The 19,058-nt window shown below is 32.1% G+C and overlaps 4 protein-coding genes across 8 annotated transcripts in view; 2 read left to right on the forward strand and 2 right to left on the reverse strand.

The window, feature by feature from the left end:
• Positions 1–8,324, forward strand: part of LOC113403034 (rab11 family-interacting protein 4B) — a 95,428-nt gene extending 87,104 nt beyond the window's left edge. For 4 of the 5 annotated variants that reach the window (XM_026643445.2, XM_026643446.2, XM_026643447.2 and 1 more), the window contains 6 exons: positions 2,825–2,959; positions 4,217–4,369; positions 4,706–4,988; positions 5,554–5,699; positions 6,063–6,107; positions 7,043–8,324. In XM_026643445.2, the coding sequence (XP_026499230.2) occupies positions 2,825–2,959; positions 4,217–4,369; positions 4,706–4,988; positions 5,554–5,699; positions 6,063–6,107; positions 7,043–7,180 (900 nt within the window). In that variant the 3' untranslated portion in view covers positions 7,181–8,324. The remainder of the gene's footprint in view (positions 1–2,824; positions 2,960–4,216; positions 4,370–4,705; positions 4,989–5,553; positions 5,700–6,062; positions 6,108–7,042) is intronic. The other variant, XM_026643443.2, reaches the window with a different exon arrangement.
• Positions 8,324–14,240, reverse strand: LOC113403032 (fas-binding factor 1 homolog). Its single transcript, XM_026643440.2, has 11 exons — positions 13,187–14,240; positions 12,872–13,023; positions 12,362–12,540; positions 12,021–12,281; positions 11,513–11,706; positions 11,323–11,429; positions 10,955–11,080; positions 9,944–10,081; positions 9,481–9,590; positions 8,957–9,389; positions 8,324–8,540 (listed from the first exon to the last, which is right to left on the reverse strand). The coding sequence occupies exons 1-11, from the start codon at positions 14,232–14,234 to the stop codon at positions 8,427–8,429; spliced, it is 2,862 nt and encodes a 953-aa protein (XP_026499225.2). The 5' UTR covers positions 14,235–14,240; the 3' UTR covers positions 8,324–8,426.
• Positions 14,241–14,513: 273 nt separating this feature from the next.
• Positions 14,514–17,248, forward strand: LOC113403036 (ubiquitin domain-containing protein UBFD1-like). Its single transcript, XM_026643449.2, has 6 exons — positions 14,514–14,717; positions 14,831–15,270; positions 15,447–15,572; positions 16,046–16,187; positions 16,258–16,304; positions 16,384–17,248. Exons 1-6 carry the CDS (start codon positions 14,705–14,707, stop codon positions 16,492–16,494), a joined length of 879 nt encoding a protein of 292 aa, XP_026499234.1. The 5' UTR covers positions 14,514–14,704; the 3' UTR covers positions 16,495–17,248.
• Positions 17,249–17,274: 26 nt separating this feature from the next.
• On the reverse strand, positions 17,275–18,909 carry LOC113403035 (uncharacterized). The gene is made up of 5 exons (XM_026643448.2): positions 18,421–18,909; positions 18,089–18,336; positions 17,878–18,010; positions 17,663–17,792; positions 17,275–17,548 (listed from the first exon to the last, which is right to left on the reverse strand). Exons 1-5 carry the CDS (start codon positions 18,769–18,771, stop codon positions 17,463–17,465), a joined length of 948 nt encoding a protein of 315 aa, XP_026499233.2. The 5' UTR covers positions 18,772–18,909; the 3' UTR covers positions 17,275–17,462.
• Between the last annotated feature and the right edge of the window lie 149 nt (positions 18,910–19,058).

The raw sequence follows: 19,058 nt of genomic DNA on the forward strand, positions 1-19,058 counted from the left end.
AGAAATGTGAAGACACTCTACCACTGAGTGAATGGATAAATCAGTTTAACATACCAAACAATTTTAACGAAGATCTACAATCGTACGAAAATATAGATGAGGATGTAGCCACAACCGGTACACTTACAGATGAACAAATTGTTGATTTAGTGTCAAAAAGTAAGGAAACACCCGATAATCAAGATGAAAAAGATGATCAAGTGGACGAAGCCGAATCACCACCAACAATTCAACAAGCCGCTAAGTTGGTAGAATTTTGGCAAAAAACGACAAAGAGACAAAGCTATCAGACTATATGTGTATACAATAATTTATAAGCATATTTTATCTAAGACATATTAAAAATTCTTGTTAATTTGGTTGTTTTTTAACGACAAAAAATGCTCAGTCCCTTGAGTTTCGTTATAAACAGTTTACACTGTATATATGTACACTTACAAATAAACAAGCATTGACACTGTTTCAATGTCTGTACTAGAAGTACCTTTATTATTTATAGATTCGTAATAAAACGAATCCATAAAACGTTTAGACGTAAACAGGCTCAGTATTCATCTGTTAGTTCCCAACATCTGTCTCATTCATTATATACAACAAGCGTTCATTGCTCTCCGTTCCCAAGAGTCTAAACTCTAAACGATCCTTCCTGTTTGTCGTTAGGTTCCTTTGACGTCAACATTAGTCACGGCTATGTGTAACACGACGTACGTACATATATGTATATCTATGACACATTACGCTTCATTTATAGTTTAAAATAAGCTTACGTGTTTTTAAGTGCCTATAAAAATATCGACTGACACTGTGCTTGAAACGGTTTTACGAATTAAATCAGATTTTGCAATTGTGTACGGAATTACGGATTTATCTGCGCGTATAGATATTATATGCATATAAGTGACTTGGCATACACTACAAGAATTTCGGAGCTATTATCTAACAAACTATATGAAATCTTAACGAAACATCTTGTTAGAGAAAGAAATTAGTTCACGTAGCAGTTCTGCATTTGCAATTTAATACTTTTATTTTTCTTGTGTATCCATGAATATACATACTGCTTATTATTGCGTGCATCTCGTAGGTTTAGGTTAGGTTAGGTTAGGTTTTTAGTAATCTCTCTAGCTGTTTCTTATTTATTCAAATAGCTATATTTTCTTTGTTTCATCAATATACATATATATTGAGTGAGGACTAGTCAAAAGATGTTATATGTATAAAGTAGCCAAACATAATGTGTTAAAAATAAATATTTACAATTTACTTAAAATAAATAATCGAGATCCTCTACTTATCAATGATCGTTTTCAATTATATCGTAAATTTCAATCATTAACCAAATCATAACTAATAAGAACAGTCAGTAGTGGATCAAGTCTAGAATGCGTATAATTCAATATATGATGATACTCTCTCATAAGTTGTGTCGTAAGGAAATGATTTATTAAATAAATATGATTACACTATTGTAATAAAAAAACAAAATATTACACATACAATTTCGGTATTAAATACGTATTGTGTTTATTTCCTCCGAAATCTATTGAAAATACTTATAGGTATAGTAGAATGACGTAACACACAGACTAATAATGTAATTAATTTGGATTGAGTAAGAAATGTAGGGAGTATGAATTTGTTAATGCAAATGAAGTAATAACGTTTACAAGAAAGTTCTTTCAAACAATGGCAGTAGTAATAGTGCTAATGAAATTATCGTGTTACACAAACAAACTTAACTCCCACATTATCAGGTGCTCCTAAACAATTTAAAAAAGGAAAAAAAAACAAATGTAAAGTTTGATTTAAGTAAAATTAAAAATTAAGTTCCTTAACATTAATTATAATGAAAAAATCTAATGATAATTTTATTTAACCTGTAAAAAATATTAGTGAATGTTTTATGTAGACACATATTTATCACCTTGTCAATAATACAAGTGCTATCTCTTAAATTAAATTGTAAAAAAAAATGGCCTACGAGATCGATTATTTCCAGTCGCACTCGATTTCGAAGAAGTATTCAAGGACAGGAACGAATTAGTTTTAGTCAGATGCGAATAGTTCATAAAACTCGTTTCATTTGCAATAAACAATTTAATGTGAAATTACGTGCACGAACGTCCTGTAAGTGTTATATACTTATTAAATATTTCTGTATAAGTAATAAATATAATTATATAACAATTGTATTACAAAATGCATTTTGTGCAACTTATACCTAAGTTGGACAGCCTGGTCAGCCTGGTAAAGCTCTCCGTAGCCCTTGACTATATATAGATAACTACTGGACGTTCAATTCCTAAATATATATATATATATATGAATTCTTCTTAACATTTGCCTTATAATTAACCGGAGAGGTGGCCCCTAAGGAATCGCCTTACTTCGGCCCTCTTAAATAGGTACCTAAAATGTTAATTTTAAAGTGAATTAGGTACTGTATATATAAATGATAAAATACCATTAGCATAGGAATGTTGAATAATATTTTAACTTGGCATTTATAAGGTCTACACTCTAGACCCATTATCTAGAGACTATTCTCTAGAACCGGATTTCGGGAAGGGCAAAACGGCCCGGAGAGTGGGCCTCCACTATTATTTTTTGTTTATTTTAATAAAAAAAACAATAACACTTGTTCAGAATAAAATTTTTTTACAATGTGTCGAAATGCGTAGTGTTGGTGAAATACAATGAAACAATTGCATGAAATGGATTTGCTTAAAAAAAGATTCCTGTACATCATAGCAGCTCTACGGGCAACTATTTACAAATATTCACATACAACACTGATAATAATTATTAAATCCTTCTTCCTCAGGTCCAGCTCTTACAACAACAAGTGACCACACTCGCCGACACGCAGAGCACGGCCGATGAGAGGTACGCTCGCGCAAAGGCCGACAACGCAGTGTTGCAAGCCCGTGTACACATGTTGGACGAACAGATACGCGAGGTAATTAAGGCGAGGTGTTAAGTGTTCATCTTATTATTAATAATAGGCTCTAATTTTCGACATGTCCGCTCCATGACGATAAGAAAGATAGACTTTCCGAAACATTCGTGCATTCCTCGATAAAAATACGTAATTGTAATTGGAATCATTTATATTAATTAAATAAATAAAAAGTATGCACAACTTGTAAATTCGATAAGGAATTATTAACACTAATCTTCTATTGAATAATTTTTATATCTATCTATCTATTGATCAATATTAAAACACAATACGTAAATATGCTGCAATACCGTCACAATTCTTAAATCTTATTTAAACCTCTGGTAAGATGGTTAAATCTTACCAATATTTTGAATGTGATAAGTTAATATGGTTTCACACAATCATGCCTGAACCAGTGAGCCATATGAGAGAGAAAAGAAGATTTTTTAAAAAATATTTATTGGTTCTTAAGAAAACATTCCGAAATCACAACATTAAAATTTTCACCTGGTATAATGTGAATATCAATTTCTTAGAGAAGAGTAGGCAAGAAACACAGTCGTTATAATATTTTTAAAATGTGATAAACATGCTTACATATAATAATTACTTACGAATAAATAACTAGAGTTTCATGATCAATGAAACATTAACAGTGAAAAATAACATTTTCTACGCCTATGATAATGAGCCTACAAAGAAAAAAACTGAATAGTTTACCAATATTTAATAATAGCATCAATTAAAAGGCTTTGATTGCTGTAAAACATCATAGAATTAACAATAAACTGATGTAATTTAGCTCGTTTCGCATGATTAACTTATACAGGCCGAACTTCCACTGAGCAAACAGCAGTAAGTCGTGATTGTAGCATAGCTAGATATAGATAGTCATATTATGTACTTCCAATTAAAGATCTAAATATTATATTAAACAAAAACACTAAAAACGGAAACCTAAGATTTATTTTGTACTAAAGTTAAAAAGGAAAAAGAACTAATCAGATATTTTTGGTGTAATTTTCACCAGTTTTCCGATTTAATTAATCTTTATTCAAACCACCCTTGAACTTATAATCTACTCATTGAATATATACTCATTAATATCGGTTCACAATCGAGGGTGATATAAACAAATATACACTCAAAAATAACGGTCGCGCTGATAACCGTATTTATGAAGGCAGGAAAATAGTAATTAAACGCATCTTACGGTTGAAACTATGTGTGTTTCATATATACCTAACAGAATGTTACACGTGTGCATTTTAGATCGAGTGTAGATGTGAGGAGCGTATAGCAGAGGAACAGAAGCGATGCCGAGACGCGATCTCACGCGTCGAACGCGACCGGGACGCGCAACTCGCAGCGCTGAACGACCGTCTCGCCGCTGCAGAATCCGAGGCGTCGCATCTTAAGCAAGAGGTACGAATTTGTTATGAATAAATCAAACCTTATGAATATAAACTCATTCCGATTTCGCAAGTGAGGTGAAAGCAAACCAGTGATATAAATTATATATTTAAAAGATAACACTATAGTAATAATTAATAAAATGATTTAACAATAATCGAACATCAAATAAAAAAGAAACTGATACATTCACATTTTATTCGATTCGATTAGATAAGATTAATAGAACATTTTCGATATCTGTCTTATTTACCGATAATGTAGTCAGCCGCATATTAGTATATAAAGGAATATAAATATTTATATATCAAGTGGTGGAACTCATTTAAATGAAACCCATCATTTAAGGTCGGTAGATTACGGGGCGTGGCGGAAACGTTGCGGGCAAACGCCGACACGGGGACTCGGAGCGCTCGCGAGGCACAGGAGGCGGCGGGCGAGCTGGCGGCGCAGCTGAGCGCGGCGCGGGACGCGGAGCGGCGCGAGCGCGAGGCGGCGGACGCGGCGCGCGCGCAGCTGGCCGCCGCGCAGCTCGAGCTGCGGGCCCTGCGCGCCGCGCCGCCGCCCCCGCCCGACCCGCGCCTGCACGAGCTGCGCCAGGAGCTGCTGCTGCTGCGCACGCAGAACAAATGTCAGTATTTCTCAATACTAGCTGACCGTTATCTGTTTTGCTTGTAGTCGGTTCCATTTGTTTTCAACTATTCCATCTCATTCGGTTCACTGAAACATAAGAGTAAAAATGTTGAGAAGCAAGCGGTCCATACCAGGGCCGGACCGTAAGTTTAGGGGACCCTGGGCTAACACTACTTAGGGGCCCACCTAAGACATATCTGAACGTAGACTTGAGTTAAATTGATTGAATGGGTTTGATTAATTGCAGGACTCGCAGGGCTGCAAACGATACGATCTGTTTAATTTAATAAAGTTATGGATTCTTTCGTATTATCGTCTATTTTTGACTTTGATTTGACTTAGCTGGGGCCCCCTTGAATCCACGAGGCCCTGAGCTGAAGCCCAACAAGCCATATGGTAGATCCGGCCCTGGTTCATACTACAAGTTATATTTCTTTTAATGACAATTTTGCTTCCAAACAGCGCAGAGAAAAAAAAATGTATCTTAAAAGAGTTGTGCTGTCAGATAGATATCACCCAAATAATCCCTTTTTCTCAATAACAATATATTGTATTAATTCCAGCACTGACGGAAGCGCAAGAGGAACTACAAGCGCAAATCCTCACTCGCGGCGTAGAGGAAGGCCGCAGTTTGCTCGACGGAGTGAGCGGGCCGCTGGTCGCCACTAACTCCCTCGCACATGAACTGTCGCAAATGAGCGATCATGAGGTAAGCGCACATATCGTAACATTCTATTAGGATAAGAATGATATATCGCTTGTATTCATTGATTATTGGAAAGACAAATAACACGATATAAATTCCATTCAAATCTAAATAGCGGGAACGTAACTATGACCTACAAACTAATAAGTCATCATATTAATACACATTTTTATTTTATTTTTTCATAATATTTAATTTTACTTTTTTTTTGGGAACATTACTAATGTTATTAAATACCTAAAGTTAAATAGTCCAAATATTGCCACATAAAAAAAATATAATTTTATTTCATATCGCTTCGCTTCTGGCCTCGTTACTTTATTATTTGCGATGCAGGTATATATTGATATATATGCGTTTTTGCAGCTCGTTGGTAGCACACACACAGATCACAGCATAGAGTTGGAAAAGGTACGCCATTTACACTAACGTGTGCATGTCCTGTACCTCGCCTGACTGCATGTCTATTATTTTAAAACATGATCACACATCCAATATTTCGATACCTACTGGGTATAAAAGCATTTAATTAGAATTAGATTATAATTTATATAAATCATACAATATATTATACATTTTTGACATTTGATAATAATAATAGATTAATGCTTTTATATTTAATAAGGATTTTGATTTTGTCTCAGGTTCATTCACAAAAAGCTAAATCTTATGTAGTTTAAATCATATTGCATGAAAATAAACATATTTTTCTCATCAGGAGAGGCCCTTGCCCAGTAATATTATGTAGAGCATGCATCGCCTGTAAGGGCAAATTATTTAAACTAAGACTTTTCTTTGAATTTAATAACAACATCAATAATGCAAAGTTTGATATTATTATAACACAATAAGTCACAGTGGAATTCATATAATATGTTTAATTGCTGACTCGACGGCCAAAAAAACTTGTGAATTGCGACAAACGTTTGTTATTAAGACATCCGGTTGATGATCAGCTAAACAAAAACTCAGTCTCGTATTACAATGATTGTCTTGGTGATATCACAAACAAAGACATTTGTAGTTTAGTAGATTAAATAAATGTAAAATAAATTAATTAATTAATTAAATAACCTGTTTATTCTTACAATTGTTTATGATTGTGATGTTTTATACCTTTAAAATAATGCACTTATACCTAGTAGAGTAGGAATAAATTAATTGTACCTTTTTCAAACTTTATGAAGTTTTAATTAGTAGAATATAATTAATTTGTAAGAAACTACTCATACAATACCTGCATGATCCAAACCACACATCCATTTTCTTGCACACTTTTTACTTTGTATACCTAATTATATGTTATATATAAACTTTTAATAATATTTTTCATATTTGTTTTTCAGCTGCAAAAAGCTTTAAAGGAACAGCAAGACGTTAATGTTCAACTAAGAAACTACATAGATGGAATTCTACTGTCAATTGTAGAAAACTACCCTCAGTTATTGGAAGTAAAATATCAGAAACCTGATGTTAAATCATAACACCTGATAACATTTCATAGTTTCTCTTAGAGCTCTTTCTTTGAAAAAATAACAAGCTTTTGTTATTAAAACTTCCTATACTGAGCTCTAGACTTAGCTTTACTACTTAAGAAACTTAACCTACTTATCCATTCGAATATTTATGTCGTCAATAAAAATTGTCTACTGAACCGTTGTGTTGCCATTTCATAAATCTTTTCAGTCCAGTTCATAAATAATAATTTATAATAAAAAAATGCAATAAAATAATGTAACTATATTTTATTATTAAATTATTTTTTTGGTAATTTGCAATCAGACATTAGAGCTGTGATAAAATTATTAAAAAATAAAAAAAGATTTTAATTAGTATATTTTATCACCAGATTAATTATATTTATATATAAATATAATTTTGAATTGAATAATACAATAAATTATATCCTATCTATGTTTTTAATTGAATAAAAATATTTTAGCAATATAATTTGTATGGCCTAATATAAAATGATATTATACGTATAATATAAGATTGTTAACAATTATTAATAAAAATAATCGTATGTAAATAGTGTAAAGTTAGATTACATTATAGATAAACATTGTTCCTCATTACGAGAATTTGCGTTTAGTCCAGCGATATTGATAAAATAGTTTTTTATTTTTATTTTTAGTCTAGTTTGAGGGTAGTTAGATTTTATGAGGCCAGGCCGTCCATATTGTTAATGTACTACCTAAAATCAATTTGCAAAGACTGGATGTAGGTATTACTTAAAACTCATCTCCATTATTATTGTATTAAAAACCATTTTAAATATTTTTTTTCTTTAACACTCGACGAAAGTCGTAAATGTAATTTTTTGAAATCCGTTATATGTAAATCGTTTTATTTCAATGTTGGTAGGAGGTTTCGGTGCAAGAAACCTAATCAATATTATAATTAACGATTGTATGAATGTATGAAGCCATTTAAATGTATGTATTTCTTAATATATATTATATAAATAGTTAAAATTGTACCTATTTTTACAATGAGATATTATATTTAAGAATAGCCTAGAACTTTTGTGTACATTTTGATAACACGATTAATATGAAGAAAAAATAAGAAAATAATATTGTTATAATCGTCAAAGTAAATAAAATGAAACAATTCTAATATATAGTTCAGTCTTTTATTTACCTGTAAAACCTCTTACATTACAAAACACATTCTTCACTTATAATGTAAAAAAAAAAAGTAAATAGGTACCATGTATGTAAAGACTTACATTTCTTCGTGTTCTTTTCGTTCGGTTTCATCTTTCTTGCTCAAATCCAAATTGCCAATGACTTGTTGAACGTCTAAGCGTAACATCATCAGCTTGGGATCCATATAGTCCTAAAAATATTATAAAACTGTAAACTTACACAGACAGACAGAGCCGAGATGCCCCAGTGGTTAGAACGCGTGCATCTTAACCGATGATTTCGGGTTCAAACCCAGGCAGGCACCACTGAATTTACATGTGCTTAATTTGTTTATAATTCATCTCGTGCTCGGCGGTGAAGGATAACATCGTGAGGAAACCTGCATGTGTCTAATTTCAACGAAATTCTGCCACATGTGTATTCCACCAACCCGCATTGAAGCAGCGTGGTGGAATAAGCTCCATACCTTCTCCACAACGGGAGAGGAGGCCTTAGCCCAGCAGTGGGAAATTTACAGGCTGATTATGTTATGTAAACTTACACAGAAATTGATAATCTTTCGGATGAACTTGATAATATTGAGTGCTTTACATACGACTAACTCACCTTAAAAGCCCCAGATTCCTGACGCACATCTTCACGAGCATCGATCACGTCCTTCCTGACTCGGCCCATTAACTGGGCCATTTCCGCCTCTATGACATTCGCAGGAGAGCTTATATTCCCGTAACCCCTCGAAACCGGCAGGTACGAGGGTACGTACGCATTGTCCGTGTACTGCGAGGTCCTGCACAGCGAGCACTGCTGCCTGCCTTCGATCTCCTTTCTTTCGTTGTGCAAACTGAGTCTTTCTCTCGATAGTGCGACTTTTTCTTTGGCTATTTGCTTTTCCCTCGTATTTAATGATACGACGTGTTCTTGTATCCTTCGTATTCTGTCTTCGTATTTTCTTTGAAGAAACTCTGCCTCCGAGTACTTTTTGTCGGCTTGGGATTGTTTTTCCATCGCCGTTTTAGCGAGCAGATCTAAATCTCTACTTCTGAAAAAGAAAATTTAATAGAATTTATTTATTAAGAAACTTATCCAAATACTAATAAGTAGTAACTTATGAATGGGATAAGATGACTTACTTTGAAAAAACTCTTTGTTCCTCGATTTGCAATTCTTGTTTCTGTGAGTTCAACTTCGACCTCTCCTCTGACGTCTCTTCTAACTGTGCCTGTAGTTCGGCTTTCATTTTCTTTTAATACATAATTAATATTATTATAAATTCTGTATATTGTTGCCCAGGGTACAAAGCAAATATATTATTTTGCTCATTTTCCTCTATTTATCTAAACTAATCAGGGGCGGATTATTAATTAGACAGTGTAGGGCACCGTATCGGCTAGGGCCTACTAGGCAGATCAAAAGTTCAATCAAGACAAAAATTGGAACATAAGATTTAAAAAAAAAGAATCTATAGATAGTGCTAGAGCTCGTTAAAAGATAGACAAACAGAGAAACAAATGGGGCGGAAATCTTCTGTCTTTGTATATTTATTTATAAAAAAATAATTAGCCATAAAATAATATTGATTAACATTACAATTACCTCAAGTTCCAGTTTCAAGCTCTGTATCGAAGCTTTCTCTTTGGCAACCGAAGCGCTCTCCCTTAACGACTTTGCCTTTTCCTCCTCTATTTGGGATATTTTCTCTCGATATTCCTTTTGTATTTCATCTTTCATCATCTGGATCGAAGAATAATTATTGACCGTACCATTGTCGCAGTTATTATTCATCGAAAAAGGCTTTATAGTATTAGCGTGTAAGTCATTTGGATGTTAATAGTAGCAGCCACTTGGCGATATTGGTTCAATCAGAAATGTGCATATATTTTATTAATTCATTGTAATTTACCTTACATAAAAATATTGTTGATTGATTTTATTTAATTATTTCTAAAAGTGTTGTGTGTAGAGATTTCAAGTGTAGTATCGCTATTTTTTTCATCAATAACTTAATTGCCTTATTTTGAGTTAGGTGTCAATCCTATATAAATCTTATGTAAATTCCGATACGTTTGGTTGATATTCTTAGTTGATCTGTTAGCGTCTATTTCAATATTTCTATATATTTATAATAATAAATAATAAATATTGGACAACATCACATACATTACTCCGACCCCAATGTAAGTAGCTAAAGCACTTGTGTTATGGAAAATCAGAAGTAACGACGGTACCACAAACACCCAGACCCAAGACAACGTAGAAAACTAATGAACTTTTTCTGCATCGACTCGGCCGGGAATCGAACCCGAGACCTCGGAGTGGCGTACCCATGAAAACCGGTATACACACTACTCGACCACGGAGGTCGTCAAATATTTATTTGTATATTTATAGATATAATATTTCAAAGAGATAAAACTTTGATTACAAAGTTGACTTCAAATGATTTCTCTTATCGCTACCAAAGAATCCTTTCAAAAATTGGCACCATACGTGACACGATAGAGAATTGAAACTATTCATCAAAAACGTTTACCTACTTACTTTAAAAAGTCACCTAAAATAAACCACAAATTACGATTTTCTAATTAATTAATTCGATATATTCACCTTAATTTCCTCATCCTGTTTCTTTAATATGTTCTTTGCGAATTCCGTCTGTTTGCTAAATGTTGCCTTCTCGAATTCAAATTCCATTTTCTTTTGACGTAACGATGTTGATTCTTCTTCGATCATCTAGTCATTGAAAAACCATACTATTTGGAATAAATTTATTTAAAATGCGTAGGTAGGTTAGTAAATGGAATATCTGATGGTAAGTAAGCACTACTGGCTATAGACATTGCCACTGAAAGAAATATTAACCTTCACTTTTATCGCCAATGCGCCAGCAACCTTGGGAACTAATAATGTTATGTCCCTTCTGATGTAGCCTTTTATTTCAATCAAACTTACATACGCAACGAATATAATATTACCGATGTCATTTGTTTGAGCCTCGCTTCCAACATGTTTACCATTTCCTTACTCCCCGATTTCTCCTTTTCAAAATTTTCCCGCTCAATATTTAATTGTTGAATCATATCTAGAACAAGATTCCAATGAAATCCAATAAAATTTATTCATAAAACTATATATATATAACACAAATATAACATTTTTTTGTACCAGAAATCTGCGTCTCTCGAATCTGTAAGCTCCTATCAGAATCCTTTTGACTGTTTTGTGACAATGTCTCAAATTTTTCATATAACTGAGTACACTTCATATTTCCATCTTTAACTTGTGTCAACAAATCTTGCAGATCTAACGAAAAACTTGCAGAATCTCTTATTAGAACTTGCTCTTGTTTTACCGCATTCCTATAAAGAAAAAAAACTGTTTAATTATTACAATCCTAAAATGTCGCCCAACGTGGGATACACAAAGAACATAAAAATATTTTAAAAAAATTTAGTTAGTATTCGTTGATTTTAATGCGAGATAAATACTAATTGAATCGTATATATACATATGTAAATTAGAGAAAAACAGTCACTTTAGAATTTCACGCTCTCTCCGAACCGGTAGTAGCTGTATAATTAAATTTTATAAGGTAAAATTACGATTCAAGCGTGTTTATAAGAATCTAATTAAATAGATTATAAGGACCTTAAATATGTTAAATAAAAATTACTTCATATTCTCCATTAACGTAGCGTGATGTTCTTGTAATGTTTTAATATTTTCCAAATGCTGTTGTCGTAGCATATCATTCTCAGCCTTATGTCGCTCCGTCAGCGAATTCAAATTCTCTTCGCACATCTTCTTATACAGCTGGTGATGTTCGTCTAACCAAGTAATTTTCTCTGAGTAAAATCTAACGACCTTTTCGCTTTCTTCTTTCATTCTTTCCTCTGATTGATGAAAAGAAACTTCTAAGAAGGCAAGTTGACGTCTAATCGTAAGAAAAGAAAGTGTGAATATTTGAGTTTACTTTTACTATTATAATGTATCATATATTTTTAGGTAGGATACCTGTATGATGTTTCCATTAAATCGATCTCTTTATCGTGATTATCTTGTAACGACTGCACGAGTTGCAGTAATTGTTTTCTTTCTTTTGCAAATGGACTTTCTTTACGTTCTGCTCCTTCATATTCGTTCGTATCTTCTTGTGTTTCCTCATTATCAGTTTTAGCATCACCTAATAAATCCTGCGTTAAATTCACAAAACGCCTATACACTTTAAGGTATTTTTATTGGGAATTTTAATTGTATTATTTTTTTATTCCATGATTGAATTAAATTTTAATTTTATTGAAATAAGTCCAAAATTATGGATGTATTCTTGGGCCTATAATTTTGATATATGTACGTTACATAATCTTAAATAGTTTTAAAGACTTTATTCGATAAAAAATATCCGATTGTCGATTTATTAATTTTTTTGAAAAAGTACAATATTCTTTTGGAATGTTTCAGAGACGATCATTGTATGAAAAAACAATTCCTTATTTTATTAACTATACCTTAAGATAGTTTTACCTTAATCCTCTGAGTGATTCGTTCTTGATGAACAGCTATAATTGCTTGCATTTGCTTCCGGTGATCAGCTTGTCTCCGCAACATCGCATCGAGTTGCTCGTGTTGAGCGAGAACTGACTCGCGTTGCACTCGTTGACTTTCTTTCTGACGCACTACGTATATTTGTTTCGAAAAATTATGATTAATATGTCGATTGAATACAAACCATTACAGATTAATTTAAGTTTATCGTTTTTAGTTCTTTTGAATCAAAATTGAAACCTTTTATAAAAAGAAAGGCAAAGTTAAGGGAATAACGGTAAATTTCTGCCTTACTCAGCATGGCGGCTAACTTTTCATCCTGGGCTTTTAACTGCAACGCTACCATTAACTGCGATTCTTGTTGCTGTAAATAAAGTGCTGTTCCTTGCATTGTTATATCTTCTTGACTGAAGTCTAAGTTCGAGACATTTGCTGTCACATTTTGAATGTGATTTTCTACATTAGCAGTATTTTTGGGGGTTTGCTCTGTTGTCTTAGGATCTTCTTTCTGCTCTTCATCAATTTGTTGAGTTTCAATTTTGGACTCCTTAATATTTTTCTTTTTCTTTTGCCCGCCACCTCCTAACCAAGCAGGCACATTATCTTCTTCTTCTTCTTCTTCCATTAGGCTATCTTTTTCTTGAAAAATTCCAAGCCAGTCATCGGTTGACTTCATTTTCTTCAACTTTTCTACTTCTTTTACGTTTTCAGTTTTTTTATTTATCTTTGGCTTTTGTATTTCAACCTTAGCAGTGGATGAGCCAGTTTGCCTAGATTCAGAATCCAAAAATGTATCTAAATCAAATTGCTGTTTTTTTCCACCTATCGTAGGCCTTGTGGTTTGGTTGGAACCACCTGTTTTATTCGATGAACTGCCCAAAATATCGTCCAGTAATGATTGTGAACTTTTACCCTTTTCTAACGATTTATTGGTATCTTTCTTTGAGTGAATTCCTAAATCATTAAGAACACTATCAGCACTTGTGACAAGTTTTGGCTTAGCAGGCGATTTGCTAGCATCCATTTGTTGGAATATTGATTCTTTTGAAACTGTTCTCTTAAAAGGCGCTGGAGACGTTGCTTTTAAATTATCAGGTTTCGACTTTTCTTCAACAGCAGCATCTTTCTGTAAACTTTTATCCCCAAGTAGATCCTGACTTTTAGGCAGATTAGTTTGTAATTTTTGGTCTCCTAACTCAAAAAAAGTATTTTTCTTTTCCGATATGATAGATTCATTTTTCTTTTGTGGTTTTTTCTTACCCAATATATCGTCATCAAAGAAACTATCATCACTACCATCGCTTAAAATCCCCGCAAGAGGATCATCAAGGTTAAAGTTCATTATAATTTTTTTGAAGATCTTTATACTTTATTTCTGGAGTTTTTCGAATAACTTATTTGGTTATAAAACCATTAAAGCCAAATATATTTTAGAAATAATTATTTTGTTGACAAACTAGCCGCCATAGCAACCTGAGATGTAACATAGATAAACCCAGAGATTATAATTATGAATTCTATACTTTAAATATTGAATAACTGTTTCTAAAGAGGATCAAATTAAAATAACAATAATATAAAAAACAAATAAACATTCATATAATTCAATAATATATTTACATAATAAAGAAATAACTATATTTTGTAAATTCTGAACGCAACACAGAGTGACGAACTGAAGATTGATGAAAAATTTGTTGCTTCATGTCAACCAGTCGGCTGTATTTTTAATTATTTTTTCAAAACAACTACAACAAGAAAACTATTTTTTTGTTAGCTAGATATTTTTTAACATTTAAGCAGCAGTCAATCATGGATTTCATTGGTGAGCATTAATACATCTTGCGCTAGTGATTATTGTTATAATTTTGACAATATAGTTGCGGCCTGGAGGGATCTTTTGTTCTAGAATTTTGCATACTCACGTTATTTTTTCAGCATCCGAAAAAGGGGACACGACAGAAAATCTAGATCCAAATTCATCAGTATCCAATGGCAATTCAAAACCTGACGTAGAAAGCAAACCATGTGTTGATAATGGAAAAGCGCACATCGAAGCTCCCACAGAGATCGCTGCTTGCAGTTCAGAATCAACAGAAGACTCTGCGCTATGTGAGATACCAGAACAAGTCGAATTTACCGTAGTTTTTAACAAAAATAAACATGACATAACATTTGCATATGATGCTACTGTGTTAGAACTTAAAGCTCATTTAGAGAGGATATGCGGGGTGCCGCAATCAGCACAGAAACTAATTATCAAAGGTATGGCTCGGGATAATCTGACCTTGAGAAGCTCAGGAATAGTTAAAGGTGGCAAAGTCATGCTAGTTGGATCTAAAATGGATGACATATTGGCTGTAAAGAGTGCACCAAAGGTAATTGGAATTCAATTACATAAATTATTAAATTATTTAGTAAATGAATAACTTTTGTGAAGTAATAATAATGCAATTATGATGACTAAAATAATTTGAAGTTTAGGAAAAGCTAAATTTAAATTTTCAATTTTAATAAGTACATTTTCAAAAAATTATCTATACTTACACTTTAGGAAATTCAAGATGAAAAAAATAATAGTCAGTCAAATAAGGAGCCACTATGCATGCAAAAAATTCACAGGAAAGTTCTCGATAAAGGCATTCCACCAGATGTGATGCCTGGAATCAAAGGTGTAAAGGTATGTTCAAATTTTTTGTTTAAAATATATGCTGCACAATGGAATCTAAATTCTTGATTCTAAGCTGTTTTTCTATACTTAAAATTGTTACTTAGCAATAGAAAAAAACATTTTGTATTTCTTTCATTTTTAAGAAAAAAAATTTGTTTAATGATTATTTCATCTAGTAGTAATAATTTTTAAATGATCATAAACTTATTTAGGGATTTTAGCAATTTAATAAAATTAAAATCATAATAAATGCAAATAAATATTATGTAATAAAAATGTGGTTAAAGATGTGCATCCACGACACATGAGATCCACTATGATTGAGCACTAAATTTACTCAGCTCTAATAGATACAATACATATGAACACACTGAGCTTTGTTGTTACTAAGACACACTATGGGCTTGCAAGCATAGTGGATATGTACCATTATAAACTATGGAAACAAGTAACACTTTAACTTTACATTATGTGATGTGTAGGAACCACTTCCACCAGTGCCATTAAGTGGAATGTTAAACAAACATGGAGGTAAAGTGAGGCTAACATTTAAACCTGAACAAGATCAGCTGTGGCTTGGTACCAAAGAGCGCACTGAAAAACTTGCCATGACGTCCATTAAAAGTAAGATTTTATTAATCAATATACAGAATACAGTTATATCAAAAGTAATATTGTTATTTATTAATTTTAGGTATCACATCTGAGCCTATTAAAGAACATGAAGAATATCACATTATGGTAAGATTCAACTTAATAATTTTGGTCTAGTCATAATCAAAAGCCAGAAATGATATTTTCTTGTATTTATTTGTTTCAGGGTTTACAACTTGGTCCCACAGAAGCATCCAGGTATTGGGTGTACTGGGTACCTGCACAATATATTGAAGCCATAAAAGATGCAGTGTTTGGAGTCTGGCAGTTCTTTTAATTAAAAAAGCCATTAAATCTGTCTACTGTATCTACCACATGTGAGCTACTTGGGTAGTTGCAATATATTTAAAATTATGGATGTGAATGTTGTACCCTAGCACACTTATGTATATTCCACATTTTATATATAGAAGTTCATATTAATGATTGACTTATACAATTTTACAATAATGATAAGCTAAATAATAGTGCTAGGGATCTCTCTCTTATACAAACACCATCTTAATTATTTATATCATATTTTAATTCTAAATTGTATTTCTTTTTAAAAAAACATTTTACAATAAAAGTTATTATCAGTTTATATATTATATTGTTCCTGTACTGAAAATTTGGTACTGTTCGTTTTGTGATATAATTATGCTATGTCAATTAAAAATTGTCCATTGATAATTTGGCATCTGTCTGGTCAAGCGAGAGAATTATATTTTTTTGCTATTGTATAATTGCATTTTATGCATTTGGGTTTTAGAGCTGTACAATATTGCTATAATGGAATGACATGCTAAAACAACAGAGCATTCATGACTCATGAGCTTATTGTCCCTCGTGTTTGGAAACCTGATCTCTATTTGAACTTTATAAAATTCATTCACAGTGAAGGATTGGTCCGAACACTGCAACAACTTCTTAAACATCTTTATGATCTTTTACTACAATTATTCTGTATATTTAACTCTATTCATGCATATTTTCCTGCCAATCCTTCACAGTCATTTGATTATAGAATTAGATAAAATGTTTTAAACTAATACTTGTTTTATTTCAAACAAAAATATTTTGTGTAAAAGTTTAATCAATAAATAAATATGACATTATAAAATAAATTAGTATGCTTAAAGCTAATGACAAATAGTCACACAAGAATAAAATGGCACATACAAAAAGTGTAAAAAGAATTTTTAACTTTGGCATCTTGATATGTAAATAATACTGTTTTGTACTAAAGCATTTGTAATTGTAATTTCAACCATACTCGGATTGAATGGTCAGTGAAAATTGGCCTCTAGGGATTCTTGTGGCATGGTACCAAAGACGAGTATCCAGTAGCACTGCAAAAAAATTGATTATATTAATTTTTAATTAAATCAATTATGATAACTTTCAAATTATATCATCAATAAATTCATGTTACATTTAGCTAAAAAGGTATTTTGTTTACATACCTACATCCCCTGGCTCAACATAGTATTGAAATTTATTGCAAATATGTTCACATTCTGGAACTGGAACTACAAACCAAGTCTTATTGCCTTTCACTTGGCCTTGCCACATTAGTCTCGGGATATAGTCTAACTGAAATGATAAGCATAGTTTATAAAAAATAAACAGTAAATATCATATAAGAATTCGAAATGTTGATTGTTTTTAATATATTTACATGCATAACAGCTCCTGTTTCATATCCAAAAAATATATTTTCAGTTGCTGGATACTCTGCATCCTCTGGAAGAAATTCTGGGACACTGTAGAACTTTCTTACTTCATTTAATATATCTGGATGACAATTGCCCCTACAAAATAATTATTTAATTAAGTGTGGTATATAACCATTTATTGGCAGTTAATATGTTCTGACATATTATACAAACCATCCTACATACCAGGGCTCTTGCCCTGGCTCATTTCTAACTCTGGCAGCTGGCATCTCAAAGACTTCTTTCAGAGTAAATAAATTTGTTCTAAAATTAAGAAACTGACAACCTTCATCCAAACTTTCATAGCTACCAGAAATTTCTTCATACAGCCTTTTGAACATTTTAAAATTTAGCTCTTTAGAAGCTCTCCAATGTTTTATTGCATTTTTTACAATAATAGGTTTGGACGAATAAGCATAGTTCTGAAAAATAAGAATAACATATATTGTGGTTGTAAGTTCTATAAATAGATTTTTAATTGCAATATTTTCAACGTTATTCCCTACCCTAAAAATTCGTCGAGTAATATTCTGCAATATAATGGGTTTCGTAACATTCGCACAATAGTTACAATCGGCGAGAGGCCGCGTCGCTTCCCACACCAAGTGATTAATAGGTAATAGACATCTTGCACTTAATAAATATTCAACCGCCAACCCCACTAAAGCTGCTGATATAAAAGCTATACCTATTGATAAAATTGCACCTTTGAATCTTACACTCGATTTCTTTTTTACATTACAAATATTACTATATTTTCCAATTAAAGCTCGATCTAGGCCCCTCTCCAACACACTTTTTTGTAAACATTTTAACTTTTTCTGTATATTACTTTTCTCATAAGTAAGTTTTTGCATTGTTTCATTATATTCGTAAAAGTTTTATAAACATTTGCGCAAAAGCAAAACTATTATTTGAATATTATGTCAAAATAAAGAATTATAAAAAACGATGTCTGTCTTATTAATTGTCACTCGTTTATCAATCAATTCTTGTTTTTCGTATATTAAGCTAGATGTACACACTAGACAGGCATTTACTATAATAGTAAAATTACTAAAAATATTTAATTTATTCTTTATTTAAATAATAATAATAATGAAAGTTTTTAAATGAGACATTAAGCATATTTATAACATTTCGT

The sequence above is a fragment of the Vanessa tameamea genome, chromosome 16 (genome assembly GCF_037043105.1).
Source record: "Vanessa tameamea isolate UH-Manoa-2023 chromosome 16, ilVanTame1 primary haplotype, whole genome shotgun sequence".
NCBI lineage: Eukaryota > Metazoa > Arthropoda > Insecta > Lepidoptera > Nymphalidae > Vanessa > Vanessa tameamea.

Excerpts from the sequence above, each read along its gene's own strand:
- LOC113403032 (XM_026643440.2), bottom strand. The coding sequence starts at position 14,234 with ATGAACTTTAACCTTGATGATCCTCTTGCGGGGATTTTAAGCGATGGT. Across the intron at positions 13,024-13,186 it reads AAAGTTAGCCGCCATGCTGA|TGCGTCAGAAAGAAAGTCAA; the intron begins GTAAGGCAGAAA and ends AAATATACGTAG. Across the intron at positions 10,082-10,954 it reads AACAGGATGAGGAAATTAAG|ATGATGAAAGATGAAATACA; the intron begins GTGAATATATCG and ends TCTTCGATCCAG.
- LOC113403035 (XM_026643448.2), bottom strand. The coding sequence starts at position 18,771 with ATGCAAAAACTTACTTATGAGAAAAGTAATATACAGAAAAAGTTAAAA. Across the intron at positions 18,337-18,420 it reads TTACTCGACGAATTTTTAGG|AACTATGCTTATTCGTCCAA; the intron begins GTAGGGAATAAC and ends CTTATTTTTCAG. Across the intron at positions 17,793-17,877 it reads AAACAGGAGCTGTTATGCAT|TTAGACTATATCCCGAGACT; the intron begins GTAAATATATTA and ends TTATCATTTCAG.
- LOC113403036 (XM_026643449.2), top strand. Across the intron at positions 15,271-15,446 it reads CTGTAAAGAGTGCACCAAAG|GAAATTCAAGATGAAAAAAA; the intron begins GTAATTGGAATT and ends CTTACACTTTAG. Across the intron at positions 15,573-16,045 it reads CTGGAATCAAAGGTGTAAAG|GAACCACTTCCACCAGTGCC; the intron begins GTATGTTCAAAT and ends TGTGATGTGTAG.